The following is a 20,991-nucleotide window of genomic DNA, read 5'->3' as shown; positions in this document are numbered from 1 at the left end:
TTCAAGAGATTACATCTGGGAGGGTACACAGGTAGTCCTGATACTTCCTCGGTTCCGTCACAGCCATTGGAAACCGGCTGGACAGACCTTCCGGTCTTTTCCTGTCTGCCAATCCACCATTGTGGAAAACAACAGAACGATTTGCTACCAGCTCGGGGGGGGCGGGGGGGAAGAGAGAGAGAGAGAGAGAGAGAAAAGAGAGGAGGGAGAGAGGAGGAAGAGGAGGAGGAGGAGGAAAGAACACTAGCCCTGATCCTTCAGTTTAAGGTCTCTTTATACATCTCATAACAAAAGACATTTCTTCAAAGAACTGCCTTTTGTCTTGGTATTTTCTGTCCACAGGGAAACAACAGTTCTGCATCTTGAAAGTGAATCATGAAAATCAATGTGTAACTTATTAAACAGCATGAAAATGGTTGTAAAAATCAAATGCTTAATGGAAGTAGAGTTTAATCAAGTTGAAAAGACAACTGCCACGTGTATGTTCAGCAGGTCATCAACATGCATTTCAACAAAATATTTTACCAGTCTGATGTAGCATGTGACAGGGTCCAACTGTAATTAAGACAAATACAATGATTCCTGTCAGATCAGCAGCAGTGACAAACAGCAGCAATCCATAAACATTCACACAAAAGAAGGCAGGAATGCCATACTGAATAGTCAGCATTCCTATATTTCTAGACTGGTTTATAAATGTCTACCGCTCTTTTTTTCTTTTGCTTTTCTGTAGGGAATGACTTATTCTGAGTTTCTGTTCCAGGAACACTGCTGATATTTCGCTAAGTTAATATTCTTCATGTTAATGGGGGAAGTGACAGTCAAACTGACTGAGGTCCTAAATCCAACACACACACCCCAGCAAAGGTTAACAGGGATCAATCAGGAGCAGAATGGCTTTCCCTTCCTTTGCCAAGCAGCACTGAAGATATCTCTAGTCCTGCAATTAGAATGCAAGCTTGGGTTAATTGACTCAGGCCAGGATTTAAGTTGGTGACATTTTCTGTACTGCTTGGTGCTATACTTTTCTGTGTATTTATTAAATGGGTCTTTTGGGCAAGCTGGATGGTTTCCTTTCACAAATTTCACTCTTCTCTCTGTAACAATGCCACATTAACAGTCCATAAGACTTACCTGGTGTCATATCCAGAGTGCCACGACAGACTAAGACATCCTGACGAATGGTGCATCATAGTGGCCTCAGGCTGTGCCTCTGATAACTTGGCTAAGTGCCATGTGTAAGGTCTTATCCCTGGACCATTCCTCCTGAAACAAGAAAACACACAAACGTGAGCTGTGGATGTAGTTAATTATGTGTAGCAATTGGTCAGTTATCTTATTTCTGCCTGTAGACCTTATCCATATAGTAAACATTTCAGAAGTACTTAAACTAACTCTGAAACACTTTGGGATGCCCTTAAGACATAAAAGGTGTTACATATATAAGTAAGTTCAAAAGGGGAAGTTGATCAAGTGTTGCATTCAACAGATGCTGGGAAACGTACGACAGACAGGTATTTTGATAGGATTAATACATGTTAAAGTTGCATTTCAATAGCTTTCTTTTTTGGGTGCTATTTGGTGCATTACAGTTTCAACAACCCCAAGATCACCCTTCTTCCTTGAAACTGGTGATTCTCATTACGGTACAGTTCCACAGGCACTGTGGCAGTCTAGTACCTCATCTCATGTACAAGTACCTGGATAAATACCAGTGGGCTTCTCTAGCATGGAAAACAATTCCCTCCACTAACATATATTTTCTAACAAAGGTCAACAACAGTGGTCAGGTGGAGGAACCCAGCTGATTCTCCCCAGCCCAAAGAATTTGTGCCTGCATTTACCACACTCAGCACTGCATTTACCCACTGTCTGTGCTTTATACGCTCTGTCCGAGGCCAGAGCTCTCCATTCACCTGACGAAGAGGGAGTCCCCTCGAAAGCTTGTGAGTTTACTATCAAATAAATCGGTTGGACTAAAACCTGGTGTTGTCAGACTTTTTACTATCATCTTAAACCACTGAGTCAATCATGGGGCTCCTGTTAATATTTCCTATCTTCAGTCCAATTTCTCCTTCTCTTGAAGCAAAGAAATCCCTTTCTGCATTAAGCATGCCTGCACCAGCTAAAAATCTCATTTTTAAATGAAAAGGAAAAACATTTTTGTATTTGGATGCACAAAATGTATTAGAAACCAATAGAAATGCATAATCGTCAAGTTACGTACAGCATAAAATGGTGTGCACAATTTCTCTCATGCCCCAAACGTAAAAAAGTGCTTACTTCATATTTTATTCATGTCAGTGATATCCTTTCAACAAGATCTGACTGACTTGTTTCTTCAGCAAGCATTCAAGCTCTGTTTGTTGAAAGAAACACCAATCAACATCTTAGTCAATTCTCAACTCTGCTGAGTTGGCAAGAATTAGTGCATTAGGTCCCTCAAAGCAGCTTGCTACTCTTGCCAGACATGATTCAGACAGATCCAGGTGAAAGCAAAATCAACACCTGCCTCATAACAAGAGATCTGCAATTACCATAAAAGCAGGTCCAGTGCCAGTTGTCATTTCAAAAGACAAAAATATAATTCAGCATGTTTCCAGAAAATATGCACAAACTCTGCAGTGCAAAATAAAGAAACTAGCGCCATGTGTTTGTGTCACTCAGCGCTCAAACTTTCCCATACAATTGAACTTGGGTTGTTACAAAATCACAGAATAGGATTACGAGTTGCCAGTTGCACATCCTACCATTTTTAATCCTGTTTAAGGGGTTTTATCACCATCACATCCACAATTAAAAAAAGTGAGCTTTGCCTTATAATTTCAGGAAACCCACAACAAACTGAAGACAATGGATTGTGACTTAGATAATAAGAGGTACTGGCTGAATCACTGAGCTAGATAGCACCTTTGTGGTTTGTGCACTATTATTTCTAAAAATGGTATATTTTGATGCATCTTATTTTGAAAACTAAAGATTCTGATACATTTAAGAAGTCTGCCATCAGTCTCACATTTTCGATAATAAATCTCACTTCTAACATTTCTTCAAACTTCGAGTTCATAATGAGGAAACCTAACTTACAGCAGCACAGGGATAATGTGCTGGCTAGAAAGAGTTACTGAGCTTGCTGGTGCAAGGGACTGGATTGTACATGAAGAGTTTCTATGTAAGTTCAGGAGAGCTTGTCACTCACTTTTAGGCTGAAAGACATGCCCAAACATTGTTGAACTCTGCAAATAATAAACGGGTCCCTGCTTTTACTTCATGGAAGCTACTCTTCAGTCTGCTCAAGATTCACAAACTACATTCTTATGGGTCTATAGTCCTGTTGGTTCATAATCCAGTTGGATGTTTGCATTTGGCTAATCCTACGTCTATATGCATCTCCAGATGGTAGGGTGCTGGGTGAACATGATTACTGGGATCGATAGCATGAAAGACCTGAAGTAACATTAGTCAGCGACACATCTCTAACATTGTCCATGCCGAAACACTGACTGTCTTCTCTCCAGAGATGCTGATTGATCTTCTTGAATATTTCTAGCATGTTCTGTCTTTATTTCAGCAACAGGGCTGCTGGCTGAATAGAACTGAGGAAAGTATTTTTTTAATATTTGACACTTCTCTAGATCAGATTGTAGGATTGACCTCAGTGCACTGAGAATGCTAAAATTAACTAACTCACATTTTCGTAGGCTAACTATGGAACTGCCACACAAGGAAGTGTTTAAAGATAGGGAGCGAATGTACAATACGATTCTCCTACAACCTGAAGAACAGCAGTACCAAATGTAGAAGTGCCCAAAGTGGAAGGGCTATATTATCAATAGAATTGGTTATACTGGAGTTGTTATCACATGCTCAGGTTAACTGAACTCTATCACCACATCCCACAAAGGAACTCTCTCAGACTTTAAATTACCAGGTCTCATGTAAAACAAAATTAATAAAACAGGTCAATAACTAAATTAGTCAGAACTCATTATAATGGCTTGATTTTCAAAAAGGAATCCTGAAAGCAAAGTCCTTTCCTTTAAGGGGGAGGGGAAGAATTGCACGAGTTTGGAAGTCCTATCTGACTGCAAGGCTTAAGAAAACACAGCAGCTTGCTGGCCTCTCAAATTTTAAACACAGGATATTTCAACTGCCCAACTCAAACTATTTCCTGCAATTCTTCTGTCCATAAAAAGAAGAAACACATTGTTATTTTTGTGATCAACATTGAAATAGCAGCATAACAAGAATTCTTAAACTCCCTCGAGGAGTGAGCACCAAAATGTTTACCACACAATTTACAATTTGAACAGAGAAGGGCAGATTCAGTTGATTTAATCAGCGTTGCTTGCCAATCGTTCAAGTTGTGCGAAGAAACAAATCTGATAGGAGATTTCTTCCCAGTTCCTACATTAGCCAAACTTTTCTTGGCAATTTTCTCCTCTCCTTCTGTAACGTGTTGGCTCCTTCCTAATATGGTTTCATGGCATCTGTTGCCCTAAAGTAATTCATTCATGTGGCCATTGAATACTGTTCCTTGAAGTGAACCAACAATTCAGCCCCTTTATACCTGCAGGATTTAGGGGAATGGTTACCCCCACATCTATAACATCCTGTTTCAATCTTTGCCAATCGATTTCCTCTTGTTTTTATTTGTGGCTGAATTTGTTTCACCACAACATCTTTGATTCAGCCCCACTGCTGACTGAAGGTTCTCACCCAAACAGGTGAATGGTATCATTTTGCAACTCTTTTCAGCGCTCTACATTGCCAGCTCTATCTCCAATTCTCACTTACTATTTACATCTGCCTCTGCTAGTAACTGGCATTGAATAGCCTCATTATTCACTCCTCCATCGAACCTATCCTATAGCACATCATCCAAAGTGATTCCAAAGTCACGGTGCTCCGAGATTTGCTTCAACCTGGTGATACAAGTTGCAATAGTTTCCCTTGGGGCTTTCCTCCTTCAACTAAACTCAAATCTCTGCAACATGACTCATGACTTTGGGTGGAAATGTAACTTTCAAATGTAATAATCTCACTGAATGGCTTGGAGTTGGGCATACTTGGGGTTGTGAGGCTGTAAATCAAATTATAAACCTGGGTCCCATACGCACTCAGGTGAATTGCCTATTTCCTCCATTCTACTTGCCTGAATGTCATAGACAGAATGTTCTACGTATTGAGCCCAGTCCTCCACAGAAACAAAAAATGATCTATCCATCCAAATAGGGACATTTTTGTAATTACTCTTTTTTGCCTCAACTTCAACAGAAACTGAATAATCACAGTTCAAGGCTTGTTGCCTTGTCACCAATAATAAAAACCCTTATTCACCAGTTATGGGAAAAACAACAACATGTGTATTTACAGGTAAAGGCTGTACAAAGGAGCCAGCTCCTGAGAAGGGTCTGGGACAGAAACCCAAGCTCACTAGTCCCCCATCCTGCTTCCTGATCGGTTCCCTTGGTCAATGACCCTCACTCAGCAGAGTGATCTTTAATGGGGCAATCACCACAGTGGGGTGTAAAGATGGCATTCGGCATGCTTGGTTTCATTGGTCAGAACGTTGAATGCAAGAGTTGGGGTGTCTTGTTCAGTTGTTTGAGACATTAGTAAGGCTACACTTGGAATACCGTGTACATTTCTGGTCACCCTATTATAGAAAGGATATTATTAAACTATAAAGAGTGCAGAAAAGATTTACTAGGATGCCACTGGGACTTGGTGGCTTGAATTGTAAAGAGAGGCTGGATAGACTGGGACTTTTTCCCCTGGAGCATAGGAAGCTTAGGGTGATCTTACAGAGGTCTATACAATAATAAGGGGCACAGATCAGCTAGATAGTCAACATCTTTTCCCAAAGGGTAGGGGAGTCTAAAACTAGAGGTTTAAGTTTAAAATGAGAGGGGAGAGTTTTAAAAGAGTCCAGAGGTGCAATTGTTATACTCAGAGAGCGTTATGGTCTGGAATGAGCTGCCAGAGGTAGCAGTAGAAGCAGGTACAATTTTGTCTTTTAAAAAGCATTTAGATAGAAAGTTAAAATAGACACAATTCAGGAGAATAATTTTCTGACTGGTCCCTTTTCATCTTGTGCACCCTTTTTGAAAAGGAAAGTGATTCTGAAATAGTCTATGTTTTATTTAATGGTTAATATAGGATTATGGATATTATTGTTAGCAGGTTTGATAGTCTAGACTGTAGAGGGTGCTCCTATCCTCAGCTTTGCTGAGACCTGTTTGTGGCAGGTTATTGAAATCTGGTAAGATGCCTATAGAGAGATATGGGTCGAATGCAGGCAATTACTGCTAGCTTACAGCAATAAGGTGGCAAGCCCATGGCAAAACTGTGAGAAGTCTAATGCAATAGTTAAGGCAGTTACAATTGATTTACACGCTGGTGAATGGAATTGAACGTAACCTTGGCGATTACGCGAGTGATGAGCAGGAATCATGGGCCCAGAGGGTGAAAACTGGTGGTGTTGAAGCAGGGAGGTGGAGGTCAGCCATTACTGTATGTTTCACAGGAGGAGGGGCAGCAGAACAGAGGGAGTGGGTCTGATGAAAAAGACTTAGGGGTATCAGAACATTGGCTAGAAACCAGTAACATTGTATTGTATTGAGGTTAAGTTGACAATCTCTTTGACATTCAAGCCTGCATTATGCGAAAAACATGATACCACAAAAATGATCAAAGAGCAGCAGGACTGTGTCTTATGGAATATAATTAGTCATCTCCCTATACCCTGATACAAAACAAGATCAATATGCATCTTCTATGTTACTCAGCCTTTATCCTTTAATGCTGGACCCGTGAATGGAGCAAGGCCAACAGACAGTGGGGACAACATTACTGCTGAGAGCACATGTGGAACTGTACCTGACACATACATGGCACCAGTACAGTCATCACTTTGACCAGCTGCTGTAGCCTCTTGCCTGCTCAGAATTCCTGCTGACCTCTGGGTCTCCTGGTAAGATTCCCATGATCTTATCATAAATAGCGGATAATCCAAAGATTTCATTACTCCCAACACAAGAAGAACACAAGGACTAGGAGCAGGAGTAGGCAATTTAGCCCTTCACTTAACCTTTTCTCCAATCAACTGGTACCAATCCCGCATCCAGGGAATTTTGGAATATTGTAACCTATGGATCCACTATCTCCAACTCTACTTCTGTTAAGACCCACCATTTAATACAATCATGGCTGATCTCACCTTGGCCTCAGCTCCACTTTCCTGTCTGTTCACGACAGCCCTTCAAATCCTTACTCATTAATATCCCGTCCACCTCTTCCTTAAATTTAATCAATGTCCCGGCATCCACCAGACTGGGCTAGTGAATTCCACAGACTCAATACTTTAAGAAGAGTAATTTCTCCTCATCTGTGTTTTATATTTGTCACCCCTTATCCTAAAACTATGACCTTTTGTTCTAGATTTCTCTACAAAAGGAAATTTCCACTCCATGTTTACTTTATCAATTCCCCCCTCATCATCTTGTATTCCTCAAATAGCTCTCCTCTCATTCTCCAAAACTCAAGGCAGTATGGGCTAAACTGCCCAATCTCTCTTTGTAAAACAAAGCACTCATTTCTGGAATCAATTTAAAGAACCTCTTCTGTACCACCTCCAGTGCAATTACAGTCTTCCTCAAGTAAGGGAACCAAAACTGTACACAATATTTTAAGTGAGGTCTCATTAATACTTTGTACAGAATCAGCAACACATCACTACTTCTATATTCTATTCCTTTAGCAATAAATGCCAATATTCTATTTGCCTTCCTTATTAGCTGCTGTACCTGCATATCAGCTTTTTGAGATTCATGCACCAGGCACATAGATCTATTTATTTATTAGTCACAAGTATGCTTACTTGCATTGCGATTAAGTTACTGTGAAAATCCCCCAGTTGCCATGCTCCAGTGCCTGTTCAGGCACACAGGAGAATTTAGCATGGCCAATGCACCTAACCAGCATGTCTTTCAGACTGTAGAAGGAAACTGGAGCGCCCAGAGGAAACCCATGCAGACACTGGGAGAATGTGCAGACTCCACACTTTGACCCAAGCCAGGAATTGGACCCAGGTCTCTGGCGCTGTGACCTGAAGTCCACTCTGCTACCTGAAATTTCACTCCATTTAAATAATTTGCCTTTGAATTTTTTCTCCTAAAAATGAATAACCTCACACTTATCCATGATAAACTCCATTTGCCAAATTTTGCTCCATTCACTTAATTTATCCAAATCCATTTGTAAATTTATTTTGTTATCACAACTTACTATCCCATCTATTTTACAGTCATCTGCAAATTTGGCTATAGTACCTACTACTCCTGCATCCAACTCATTTATATAGATTGTAATTAGTTGGGGCCCCGAGGACCAAACCCTGTTGCACCCCACTCGTTACATCTTGCCAACCAGCAAAACACCCATTTATCCCAACTCTCTGCTTTGTGTTGGTTAGCTAATCCTCAATCCAAGCTAATTATCCCTAATCTCATGTGAACTTAACCTTTTGTATGGCAGTTTATCAAATGCCTTCTGGAAGTCCAAATATACAACATCTACAGGATCCTTATCATCCACCTTGTTTGTTGCATTTTCAAATAATAAAAGAAAATTAGTCAAGTGTCATTTACCCTTCATAAAACCATGCTGAGTCTGATGGATTGTATTTTGACTTTCTAAATCTTGTTATTACTTCCTGAATGGCAGATTCTAACAATTTCCCAATGCTAATTGTTAAACTAATTGGTCTATGTTTCCTCCATCTGCCTCCCACTCTTTTTGAATAAGGGCATTATTATTAGCTTTTTTTCAATCAACTGGAACCAATCCCGCATCCAGGGAATTTTGGAATATTGTAACCAATGGATCCACTGTCTCCAACCTACTTCTGTTAGGACCCAAGGATATAGGCCACCAGCCCTGGGACTTTGCCTGCCTTGAAACCCAATAGTATTTCTCAGTACTTCTTCCACTAGTGATGATGATAGTTTTAAGTTCTCCTTTTCTGTCACCTTTGCAATTTCCTTCAGTATTGGGATGGGAAAACTGAGGCAAAATATTGATTCAGTGTCTCAACCAGGTCTGAGTTCCTCACTACTAACTCCCCAGCCTCATCTTCCAAAGGACCAACATTCATTTCAGCTATTCCCTTCCTCTTTATATACTTATGGGACATTTTGTTATCCATTTATATATTTTGTGCTAATTTTCTTTCATAATTTACCTTTGCCTTTTTTTTAAAGAGACCCTCTATTGATCTTTAGAAGCTTCCCAAATTCATAGTGTGCCACTGGCCTTTGCAATATGACATGCCTTAGATTCGTCCAGACTGCAAGAAATTGCAAAGGGTTGTGAACGAAGACCAGTCCGTCACTCAAACCAACCTCCCATTCATTGACTCTATTACACTTCCTGCTACCTCAGAAAAGCAACCAGCATAATCAAGGACCCCATGCATACTGGACATACTCTTTTCCACCTTTTTCCTTCAGGAAAAAAATACAAAAGTCTGAGGTCATGTACCAATCGACTCCAGAATAACTTCTTCCCTGCTGCCATCAGATTTTTGAATGGACCCACCTTGGATTTAGTTGATCTTTCTCTACACCCTAGCTACGACTGTAACACTATGTTCTGCACCCTCTCCTTTACTTCATTATGTGTGGCATGCTTTGTCTGTACAGTGCGCAAGAAACATTACTCTTCACTGTACAATAATACATTTGACGATAATAAACTAATCAAATCACACTGTTATCCTTAACTTCTTTGCTTAGCCATGGAAGTCATTTCCCAATCTAATTTGCGATATATTTTAATTGTGAGGACTTGAATATCTGTCACTGTTCATCAAATGTCCTACCTTTCAGTCTACCTGCCCAGTCCACTAGGGCTAAATCTGTCTTCGTGCCTTTGTGAATACCTTTGTTAAACCCAGAATGCTAGTATAAGATTCCAGTTCCGCATCCAGAAGCTGAGGTTGAAATTTAGTAGCAACATGAATCTAAAAGATACAAAAGAGCAGCTTGTGGCATTGGTGGATTTAGAACTTACTACAGGGAGAGGCAAGTATTGAAAACATGAAGTTTATGAGGTGGAATTGGTTGGGAAGGCTGCAAATAGCAGCTCCAAAAATTTCACTTTTGACACTTTGGTTCAGATCCCTGGAACTTGGAGCCTAATGAAATTCTACCTTTCAAACTTTTGCCAGGATGGATTATGACACTAAGATACTTAATGTAAATTTACTTGGAAGGATTTCAACACAATTTTAGTAAATCTAGCCACAGATACATTACCCTGCAAACTTAAATATTTCAGTACACCAGTTATATCTCAACCTGCAGTGCAATCTACATTAACACGACAGACAAGGATCACTCTCATATTGCTCCCCATTTCTTTCCAATGACAGATAAAATATAAATAATATGGGGATCACAAGAATTGAGGTCATTCTTTGTTAACTATTTTAACTAAACTGCATTTATTTTTATGAAACTTCTGAAGCAATGACTGCAAGTTAATATCATGGAATCAAAATGAGAATAGATTTCTGATGGAAAGGGAGAGTCAAACATCAAACTATTCTTTTTCCTAATTCTTTTTGAGGATTACACCTGGCGGGTTGTTATTGATCAGTAACTTATCCACACTAGCCATAAATACTGTGGCTAAAAGAGCAGTTCAGAGGCTGGGAATTCTGCAGAGAGTGATTCCAAAGGCCTGTCCACCTTATCTGGCATAAGCCAGCATCCCAATGGAATACTCTCCACTTGCCTGGACGTGTGCAGTACCAACAACATTCGAGAAGCTCTACACCATATCAGACAAAGCAGGCTATTTGATCAGCACCTCAAACCTTCACTAATGAATAGCGGCAGCAATGTGTACCATTTGCAAGGTGCATTTCAGCAACTTGTCAAGCTACAACAGCACATTTCAAGCCCATAACCTCTATTGCTTAGACAGACAGGTGCACTGAGACTTGGGAACACCATCATCTAAAAGTTCCCCTCCAAGCTACACACAATCCTGCCTTCGAACTATATCACAGTTCCTTCATTGTTTAAAATCCTGGAACTCCTTTCCTAACAGCACTGTCTGTGTACCTACACCATATAGACTGCAGTGATTCAAGAAGGTAGTTCATCACCAGTTTCGCAAAGGAAATTAGGGATAAGCCACAAATGCTGGCCTTGCAAGTGATGCTTAATCATAGAATCCCTATATTGCAGAAGGAGGCCTTTAAGCCCATCTAGTCAGCACCAACAACAATCCCACCCAGGCCCTATCTCTGTAACCCCATGTACCTATCCTGCATTCCTCTGACACTAAGGGTAATTTATTATGCCCAACCAGTCTAACCCACACATCTTTCTCTCCATGAATTATTAAAAAGAAAAAAAACTGTTTACTTTAAATATTTCCTAATAATGTGAAAAGCTGCTTCTGAAAGTAAAACATGGATAAAAGTTTAACATGGTTATACGACACTTGCTGGTTTACTTTTCTTCATTCTTGGGATGTTCGCATCAGTGACTAGACAAGTATTTACTGCCAGGCTAAATTGCCCTGAGAAAGTGGTGGTGGATGCCTGAGCAGCTGAATACAATTTACTGGCTTTCTACATTACTTTGGAGTTCAGTTAAGCATCAGCCACATTGTTGAGCGTCTGGAGTCATGTATCATCCAAACCAGATAAGAATAGCAAGATTTCTACTCTAAAAGGACATCAGTGAATATTTTGGGGTTTTATGATTATCCAGCAAATTCATGGTTTTTGCTTTTTTTTTTAAACACAAAGGCTAACTTAGTTGAACAAAATGAGTTACCGTATTCCATTATAATGAGAGAAAATGTTATTTTAAATTGAATGCATCACCTAGCATCGCCAACAATAATTTCTGGCTATACTGTTCTTTTGGCTCTTGTGAAAAGATCCAAACAGCAGAACTGGCCAAAAATTACTGTGCTTTGAACTGAAAGTATAATTACTGCAAACTGCAATCATTAATGAAGAAATTAAAATGCACGAAAACATGTTTTGCAGAATGAATGAGCTGAACATTGTGCTCGCAGGGACCTGTCCTGACTGCCTTTAAGTCTGGTGCTTATAATCTTTTATACCCTTATTATTATTACTATTCCTCACGTTTCCCTGTGATTTTTGACTACTCTAATCAGCTTTGCTGATTTGCCTGCCACATTTGTCGGCATCAGTCAATGCACTTAAAAGTAATTCACTGTACAAGATGCGCTTGATACATTTCTGAAAGATGCAATAGGATACCACATAAATGCAAAAGCCAATATACTAAAACAGAAAAACAGTAACCACACTCAAGACAATAGAATTTAATGTTGTGCAGCTTTCTTGTGTGATACACTTAACTTATTGTTTAAAATTGATCCTGACATTAACGCCGCCAGTGATATGCTTGTAACCACAGGCATTTCACTCTATTACTGTGTGGTCAAAAAAATGTACCTCCCCAGATACAGCACAAACTTAATAATACAGATTAACTAACTGTATTACTAGATGTTTTTCACAATTCAGGGAATAGTTCAAAAAAATGTCCACTATTTTACTGACATCTTCATGATAAGATCTGGTTCAATTCAAATTACTTCAGATAAATAATGTCATAAATGCTGCTTCAACAGCTTCTCATTTGCATGGAAAGTAATGGGCTAAAATTTTTAAACATATTTAAAACACTCGTTTCAAAAATAAATCTTTGCAACTAACTCAAATGGTGTTTTATGTCACTGTCTACGCTTGCATTTAACACTCACCGCGAGAATTCTCTGCCCTTGCCCTGCTTTCAGTGGTCCTGCAGCAGATTTCCACCAGAGTCCAGCCTGCTCCTCGATGCTGAGGCTGCTTTTCAATGCTGTCCTGTAACTCACTCGCACATTCTGTCAAACCCTGTGTGTCGTTATTTCTTGCACAGCAGTTTCATGAAATGGGTGCCCTCATGGCTACTATATTCGACTGGTGAGATTTCCAACAAGCGACATATGACTCAATAGCACGAAATAGAGGAGAGCTGATCAGCCGCTGACCACGAACAGAAATATTAAAACAGCAAAATACTGCAGGAACAATCAGACGATGCGAGTCTGGACTTTTGATTTGGACAGTAAACGGAAAACTTACAGAACAATCATTTTTTTTTGCAAGCTTGTTATAGCCAATCATTGTGAATACAACAAAAGAGTTTCCCTCGCTCCATTTTAAATTGAGTTCATTTCACCCTTTCATCACACTCAGTTCCAAATCAGATAATGATTGTTTTACAGCCCCATTTTTGAAAAAAAACAATTACAATGCAGGAACTGAGATAGAAACGGCAAGGAAACAATGCCCGGAAAAGATGTTAAAAAAAACAGCGTGAAAAATTTTGTAAACGCAAACCCTTCCTGTCGCCCAGAAAAATGCAAGAAATGAAGAGAACTGCTGTCATCGCAGCCATAAGGAACTGAAGCTCGAGTTCCATTAGGCTGTGGCCCCAGGCCAATAGTGTTAAACCTGGATCTGGAGAAATGAACATTAAAAAAAAGCCAAAATATTCAAAAACAATGTTTGCCTTCAGTCTAGCTCTGCAATCTCTCCTATTCTTGCTGATTGATTACTCAACTTGCACCGAGAAATGGCAAGTTACATTTGCACCAGCTGTGGCCAATTCCAACAAGAGAAAAGCAAATCATCTGTCCTCAAAATTCAGCGGCATTGCCATCACTAAATTTGAAAGCCAACAATGCCTCTGCTTTCTCAGAAAGCTAAAGAAATTTGGCATGTCCATTATGACTCTCACCAACTTTTACAGACGCACCATTGAATGCATTCTTTCTGGCTGGATTACACCTTGGTATGGCTTCTATTCTGCCCAAGACTGCAAGAAACTACAAAGGGTCATGAATAAAGCCCAGCCCATCACTCAAATCAGCCTCTCATCCATTGATACTGTCACTACTTCACGCTGCCTCGGAAAAGCAGCGAGCATAATCAAGGACCACAAACACCCCAGACATACTATCTTTCACCTTCTTCCATTGAGAAAAAGATACAAAAGTCTCGTGGCCATGTACCAACCAACTCATGAATGGCTCCTTTCCTGCTGCCATCAGACTTTTGAATGGACCTACCTTGCATTAAGTTGATCTTTCTCTACATCCCAGCTATGATCGTAACATTACATTCTGCACTCTCTCCTTTCCTTCTCAATGAACAGTATGCTTTGTCTGTGTACTGCACAAGAAACAATACTTTTCACTATATACTAATACATGTGAGAATAATAAATGAAATCAAATAAATTTCCCATTCCCAAAATCCTGGAGGTTACTTTTGGCCAGAAACTGAGCTGGACAGTCACATTTGGCCGTTGTTCGTCCATCGTCATCAACGAGGACCTCAACACCATTAGTCGTTTTGAGGCTGGTTGCGGTGTGTCCAAAGATGATTGATCAGGCCAATTCGGGCAAGGAATGTCCTGGCACATATTGGACAGACTTGTGTAGACACTGTAGTTGTTGCACTGGTGGCTCTAGACTTGCGCATCTTGCGCTTAAGTTGTGCTTCAGCAATACACCTTGCTTCGTCAGCTTGACAGCCTTTGTGGATGAGGCAGCGCTAGGTAGGGCAGTCTTGTGTCAGCGTTTCCCAGGTGGTCGTGTCTACGTCAAGCGACTTCAGGGAGGCTTTGAAACGTTTCTTCTGCCCTCCACGTGAGCGTCTTCCAGCAGAGAGTTCCCCAAAAAGGAGCTGCTTGGGTACGCGCTTGTCTGACATACGGATGACATGGCCTGCCCAGTGGGTCTGCGCTCTCATCAGCAGTGTGTGGACTGATGGGAGATTTGCTCTAGAGAGAACTTCACTGTCTGGTACTTTGTCTTGCTATCAGATGCGTAATATTCTGCGAAGACAAGTCATGTGGAAATGATTGAACTGTCTTGCATGCCTTTGATACACAGTCCACGTTTCACAGGCACACAGGAAGGTAGTGAGTACCGCGACGCTGTAGACCTTCCGTTTTGTTGTTGGGCTGATTCCTTGATGTTCCCATACAGTGCAGCGCAGTCTACTGAAATCAGAACTTGCCTTTGCTATTCTGCAGTTAACTTCTGTATCAATAGTCACTGCTTGGGAAAGAGTGCTGCCAAGATAAGTGAACTGGTCCACTGCCTGTAGTTTCTGCCCTTTGATTGTGATTATGGGTTGTGTACGGTGCATGAGGAGAAGGCTGGTGCATGACTTCGGTCTTTTTAATGTTGATGTGAGTCCAAAGTTGTCACAAGCTGTGGAAAATTTGTCCATACTGACTTGCATCTCTGTCTCTGAGCCAGTACACAGGGCGCAGTCATCAGCAAAGAGGAAATCTCTCAGAACAGTCTCTTTCACTTTGGTAATAGCTTGAAGTCTCCTCAGGTTGAAGAGCTTCCCATCCACTCTGTACTTGAGGCTGATTCCAGCAACACTGTCCTGGAAGGCATCATTCAGCATGGCAATAAACATCATACTGAACAGTGTGGGTGCGAGCACACAGCCCTGTTTGACGCTATTGGTGACTGGGAATGCTTCAGAGGATTCTCCACCATCCAGTACTCTGGCCATCATGGAACTGGCATACCATCTGAATGAATTTGGGGGGGCAGCTGAGCTTTGACATGATCCTCCGCAGGCCTCGTCAGCTTACAGTGTCAAAGGCTTTCGCGAGGTCAACAAAAGGTTGTGTACAGCTCGCAATTCTGCTCCTGACACTTCTCCTGAAGTTGGCGCGCAGCAAAAATCATGTCAGTAGTCCCGCTACCTTTGCGGAAGTCACACTGTGATTCTGGAAGCAGGCCCAGCTCCAGATGAGTGACCAGATGATTTAGCAGGACTCTTGCGAGGGTTTTTCCTGTGATGGATAGCAGCGAGATTCCTCGGTGGTGGGCGCACACTTGCCGATTGCCCTTCCTCTTGTAGAGGTGTACGATGGAAGCATCTTTAAATTCCTGAAGAATGGATCCTTGCTTCCAAAAGGACTGGAACAACTCGGTGAGCTTCTCAATAAGTACAGGACCAGCAGCTTTATAGATCTCTGTGGGTATGGTATCTGCCCCTGGGGCTTTGCCACTGGATAGCTGGCTGACAGCTTTCGTGACTTCGGCTACTACCGGTGGGTCATCCATGGCGCTGTTGATATCACCCTGGGGAATCCTGTCTATCGCCTCATCGTTAGTAGATGACAGTCGGTTGAGGACGGCTTCAAAGTGTTCAGTCCATCTCCGCAGGATCTGATCCTTCTCTGTAAGGAGAGTTGTACCATCTGTACTCAGGAGGGGGGAACTCCCGAGAGATTGAGGTCCGTTGAGGGTGTTGAGGACTTCATAGGACCATTTTGAGTCATATCCCCATATTTCATCTGCTTTGACACTCAGCCAGACATCCTGCAGTTTATTCTGGACTGTCTTGCGAGCACTGGTGAAAGCATTTTTCTTGGCAGCTGAAGATGGGTCATTCTGACAGGCCCGATGAAGATGGTGCTTTTCAACAGGTAGAGCCTGTATCTCCTCATCATTCTCATCAAACCAGTCATGCTGCTTGCGGGTAGAGGGCCCAAGCGTCTTCAGCGCAGATGTATGGACAGCATCCCTGAAGTGTTCCCAGTCGTCCTCAGTGCTGCCTGCGAGGTGTAGGTCAGCAACCTTGATTTCTAAGTCTTCAGCCAGTGCTGAAGCTATGCTGGAGATCTTTAGCTTGGCCGCATTGGTTCTTTTCATAACCTTGCTTCCTTGTGGTCACCTCTTGGGTCTGATGCGAAGCCTCATTTTGGAGACAATGAGCCTGTGATCCGTCCAGCAGTCAGCACCACACATGGCCTTGGTAACTCTGACATCCTGCCTGTCTTTTCTCCTGACAATGACATAATCAATTACATTTGGCTAAGAGAAGATCAGAAGCTGGAGATAATACAGTAAGTGAACTACTCAAAACCTATTCACCATCTACAAGGCACAGGTTAGGAGTGTGCTGGAATATTCTTCTCTTGCCTGAATGAGCGCAGCACCAACAACACAAGCTCAATACCATCCAGGACAAAGCAACCCACTTATTTGATGTCCCATTCACCACCTTAAACATTCACCCTCTACCGATGCACAGTGGCAACAGCCTTTCCACACACAAGATGTACTGCAGCAACTTGTCAAGCTTGCTAATGAAGAGACCTTCACCATGGATACATGGATAACTGAAAACACCTTTCAAAAGGTGAGGAATGCAGCAGGACATTACAACTCACGCCACATGATACAGTTGTCAGTTCTTGAAGAAAGGTACCTCAAGTGTCATTCTTCCATTGCTGTGGCCCATTTTGTTTTGTTTTCAAACTCGGTCAACTCTTAAAATACTCTGACAGGAATATTCAAACCCAGCTGCAACTAGTCTGGCAGAAAATAAGCCACCATGCAAGACAACATTTGGACATATTGGATGTGAAGAAATACAACAACTTGTATTTATTGCTGGTTTGCTTCCTCTTCTTCTACGTTACATGGGCTAGCCACAACGTGGTGTGATCACCTTTCATGTCAATGATCATTTCCTTTAGATATGGCAAGTTGTTCTTCAGTCTGATGCCCTTTCTGATGTCAACCCTCTCCATTTATCCAGGCTGGGACCTCATTCATGCCTGTATCAGTTACTAAATTCTTTTATGACCAACAGCTCCTAGAGTAAGGCTCAAGCCCTGGACCTGCCCGCTGAAAGGCAGAAGCGCTACAAAATGCACCACTCATACTTTAATAACAAGTTATATTTAGAGAGCACTTTTACTGAAATTAAATGTCTCAAGCCTGGCTTTACAGAAGCATTTTAATGCAAATTATGAGATCAAGCCAAAGAGGTGGTATTAGGCCAGTCAACCAAAGGCTTGGTCAAAAAAGTATGTTTTAAAGAGATGCCTTAAAGGAGTGAAGTACAGACATGGGTAAGGACATTAGGAAGTTTATTTCAGAGCTTAGGGACTAAACAGCTGAAGTGCAGCCACCAATGGCGCAATGTTTGAAATCAGGAATGCTGTAAAGGTCAGATTTCGAGGAGCTCAGATGTTTCACGGGGTTATGGGTTCAAGGCTATAGAGGGATTTTCAAAAAATGAGAATCATAAAGTCAAGATGTTGCTTGACTGGGAGTTAATTAATGAAGGTCAACAGTCACAGAGGTAAGAGGTGAACAGAGCTTGGTGCAAATCGAGATGTGTGCAGCAGAGTTCACGGAGAGTCAAATGTGGGAGACCAGCCAGGAGTACATTAGATTAGTCGCGTCTAGAGGTAACAAAGGCATGAATGACTGCTTCAGTGCTAGATGAACTGAGACAAGGGTAAGGTTGGGCAATGTTATAGTGGTGGAAATAGGCAGCCTCAGTGATGGTGTGAGTCAGATCGGAAGCTGGTCTCCATCTCAAATAGGAAGCCTCACAAACCAGGTTAAAGCCCAACAGGTTTATTTGGAATCACGAACATTTGGAGCACTGCTCCAAAGGTGAATCCTATAAAGTTGCTAGAGACAGTAGCAAACCTGAGGATTGGGGAAGTTCAGTATTCTGCAAAGGAGGACAAAGAGACTGATTAAAAGTGAGAAAGTAGAGTATGAGAGTAAACTTGCAAATAACATAAAAATGAACTGTAAAAGTTCTACAAGTATATAGAAAGAAAAAGATTAGTGAAGGCAGATGTGGGTCCCTTACAGTCTGAAACAGCAGAACTTAAAACCAAGAATAAGGAAATGGCAGAGCAACTGAACAGTTACTTTAATTCTGTTTTCATAGAGGAAGACACAAATAACTCCCAAATTATTTGGAATTGATAAAAAAAAATCAAGGTTCTAGTGAGAAGAAAGGATTGAAGGAAATTATCACTACATAAATAGTGCTGGAGAAATTAATAGAACCAAAACAGATAAATCCCCTCCAGGGTCTCATAATCTATATTCCAGTGTGCCAAAGGAGGTGGCCATTGAAATAGTGGATGCATTGGTTGTCATCTTCCAAAATGGTCCTGGCAGACTGTAGGGTTGCAATGCTAACAATTATTTAAAAAAAAAGAGGGAGACATAAAACAGGGAATTACAGACCGGTTAGCCTAATATTAGTGGTAGGGTCTATTATAAAGGATATGATAACAGGACACTTAATATAAACAGGATTAGACAAAAATCAACATGGGTTTATGAATGGGAAATTATGTTTGACAAACATATTGGAGATTTTTTTTGAGGACATAATTGGTAGAATAAATAAAGATGAACCAGTGAATGTGGTGCAGATGAATTTTCAGAAAACTTTTGATAAAGAGGTTAGTGTGCGAAATTGACGTGTACGGGACTGGAGATAAATTATTGGCACAGATTGAGAACTGGTTAGCAGACAGAGAGCAGGAATAAATGGCTCTAACTCGAAGTGTCAGGTGGTGACTAATGGGGTCATGCAGGGTTCAGTGCTTAGACCCAAGCTATCCACAACATACATCAATAATTTGGATGAAGGAACAAAGAGTAATATTTCCAAGTTTGCTGATGACACAAAACTTGGTGGGAAAGCGAGTGGTGAGGAGACGCAGGGATTTCAAGGAGCTTTAGACAAGTTGAATAAGTGAGCAAACACATGGCAGATGCAGTATAATATGGGTGAATGTGAAGCTTTCCACTTCAGATGGTGGAGCAGAATGGCAAATATTATTTAAATTGTGATAGATTGGGAAAAGTTGACATACAAAGACATCTGGGTGTCCTAGTATACTGGATATCAGATAAGTTGTCTGATAATTTAGCAGAAGAGTACTCGAGAAAGATGATGGTGAGATAGAGCTGGTTGTCACCAGTGCACTTGAAAACTGCTCCTGTGCTTTTGGATGATGTTGGCAAAATGTAGATGAGAAACAGAAATGTGTGAATGACAGAAATTTGGGGAACACCAGAGGTAATGGGAGCAGAAAGAGAAGCAATCGCAAGTGATGCTTGGGCTACAATGAGGTAAGTACAACTGGAATTAGCTGAGAGCTGTCCCAGCCAGCTGGACAATAGTGAAGAGATGTTGGAAGAAGATGTGGTCAGCCATGTCAAACACTGCAGAAAGGTCAAGAAGAACATGGAGGGAAAGTTTACCATTATCACAGACTCAAAGGATGTATTTGTGATTTCGATAAGAACTCTCTCATGACAGCAGCAGGGATGGAATCCTGATCGGAAGGATTCAAACATGAAGTTCCAGGAAAGATGGGAATGGATTTGAGAGACAACACATTCAAAGATTGGGCTTTGTATGAACAATATTAATAAGATATTAGAGGTACAATCTATTTCATAAATATTGCAGCTCTAAAATATAACCTGTTAGCTGCCCTCAGCTGTGGCAACAACTGGGGCACTATGATTGACCCCAGTGACTACGGACATAGAGGGGAAAAATAAAATCAGCCAGGAACCCAACTCTTCATTTTTATTTAGTGACCCACTGCTGGAAAGTGTGCAAATATAAATTTTAGGCAAGGGAGAATTGAGGTCAGCTTTATTAGCCAATTTATGAGGAATGTCAGCAGTTGACAAGAGAACTGCATCATAAGGAAATTACGTTGAATGCTCTGTTTCAGCTCCCAACTGGAGTGTGACAGGTTTGGATAAAGTCAACAAAGAAATGCTGATGGTATAAGCATTTGGGGACAGAGATTTAAGACTCTGGGCACAAGATGTAGGGAAACAGAAGATGGAGGAAAAAACTTATTATTCAGCAAGTGACAGCTTGATGCTGGAGGGTGTGCTGAAAGCAGAGATGATCAATGATTTCAAAAAGGAAACTAGATTGGGGCTCGAGGGAAATAAATTTGCAGGGCTCCAGGGGGATGGGACTGCCTGTGATGGCACAGACTAGATGGACCGAATGGCTTCCTTTGAAGACTCAACAATGATCCAGGGAGTCAGAAA

General features: G+C 41.2%; 1 protein-coding gene across 1 annotated transcript in view; it reads right to left on the bottom strand.

Annotated features, from left to right (window-relative positions):
- Positions 1-20,991, bottom strand: part of LOC145342213 (uncharacterized) — a 125,361-nt gene that overhangs the window by 53,456 nt on the left and 50,914 nt on the right. The window contains exon 3 of the mRNA XM_080187573.1: positions 1,135-1,266. Within this exon, the coding sequence (XP_080043699.1) occupies positions 1,135-1,266 (132 nt within the window). The remainder of the gene's footprint in view (positions 1-1,134; positions 1,267-20,991) is intronic.

This window comes from Carcharhinus amblyrhynchos, chromosome 4 (assembly GCF_965287045.1).
Source record: "Carcharhinus amblyrhynchos chromosome 4, sCarAmb.v2.hapA, whole genome shotgun sequence".
NCBI classification, from domain to species: domain Eukaryota; kingdom Metazoa; phylum Chordata; class Chondrichthyes; order Carcharhiniformes; family Carcharhinidae; genus Carcharhinus; species Carcharhinus amblyrhynchos.
Note: the sequence above shows the minus strand (reverse complement) of the source record. Positions and strands in the feature narration are given on the sequence as shown.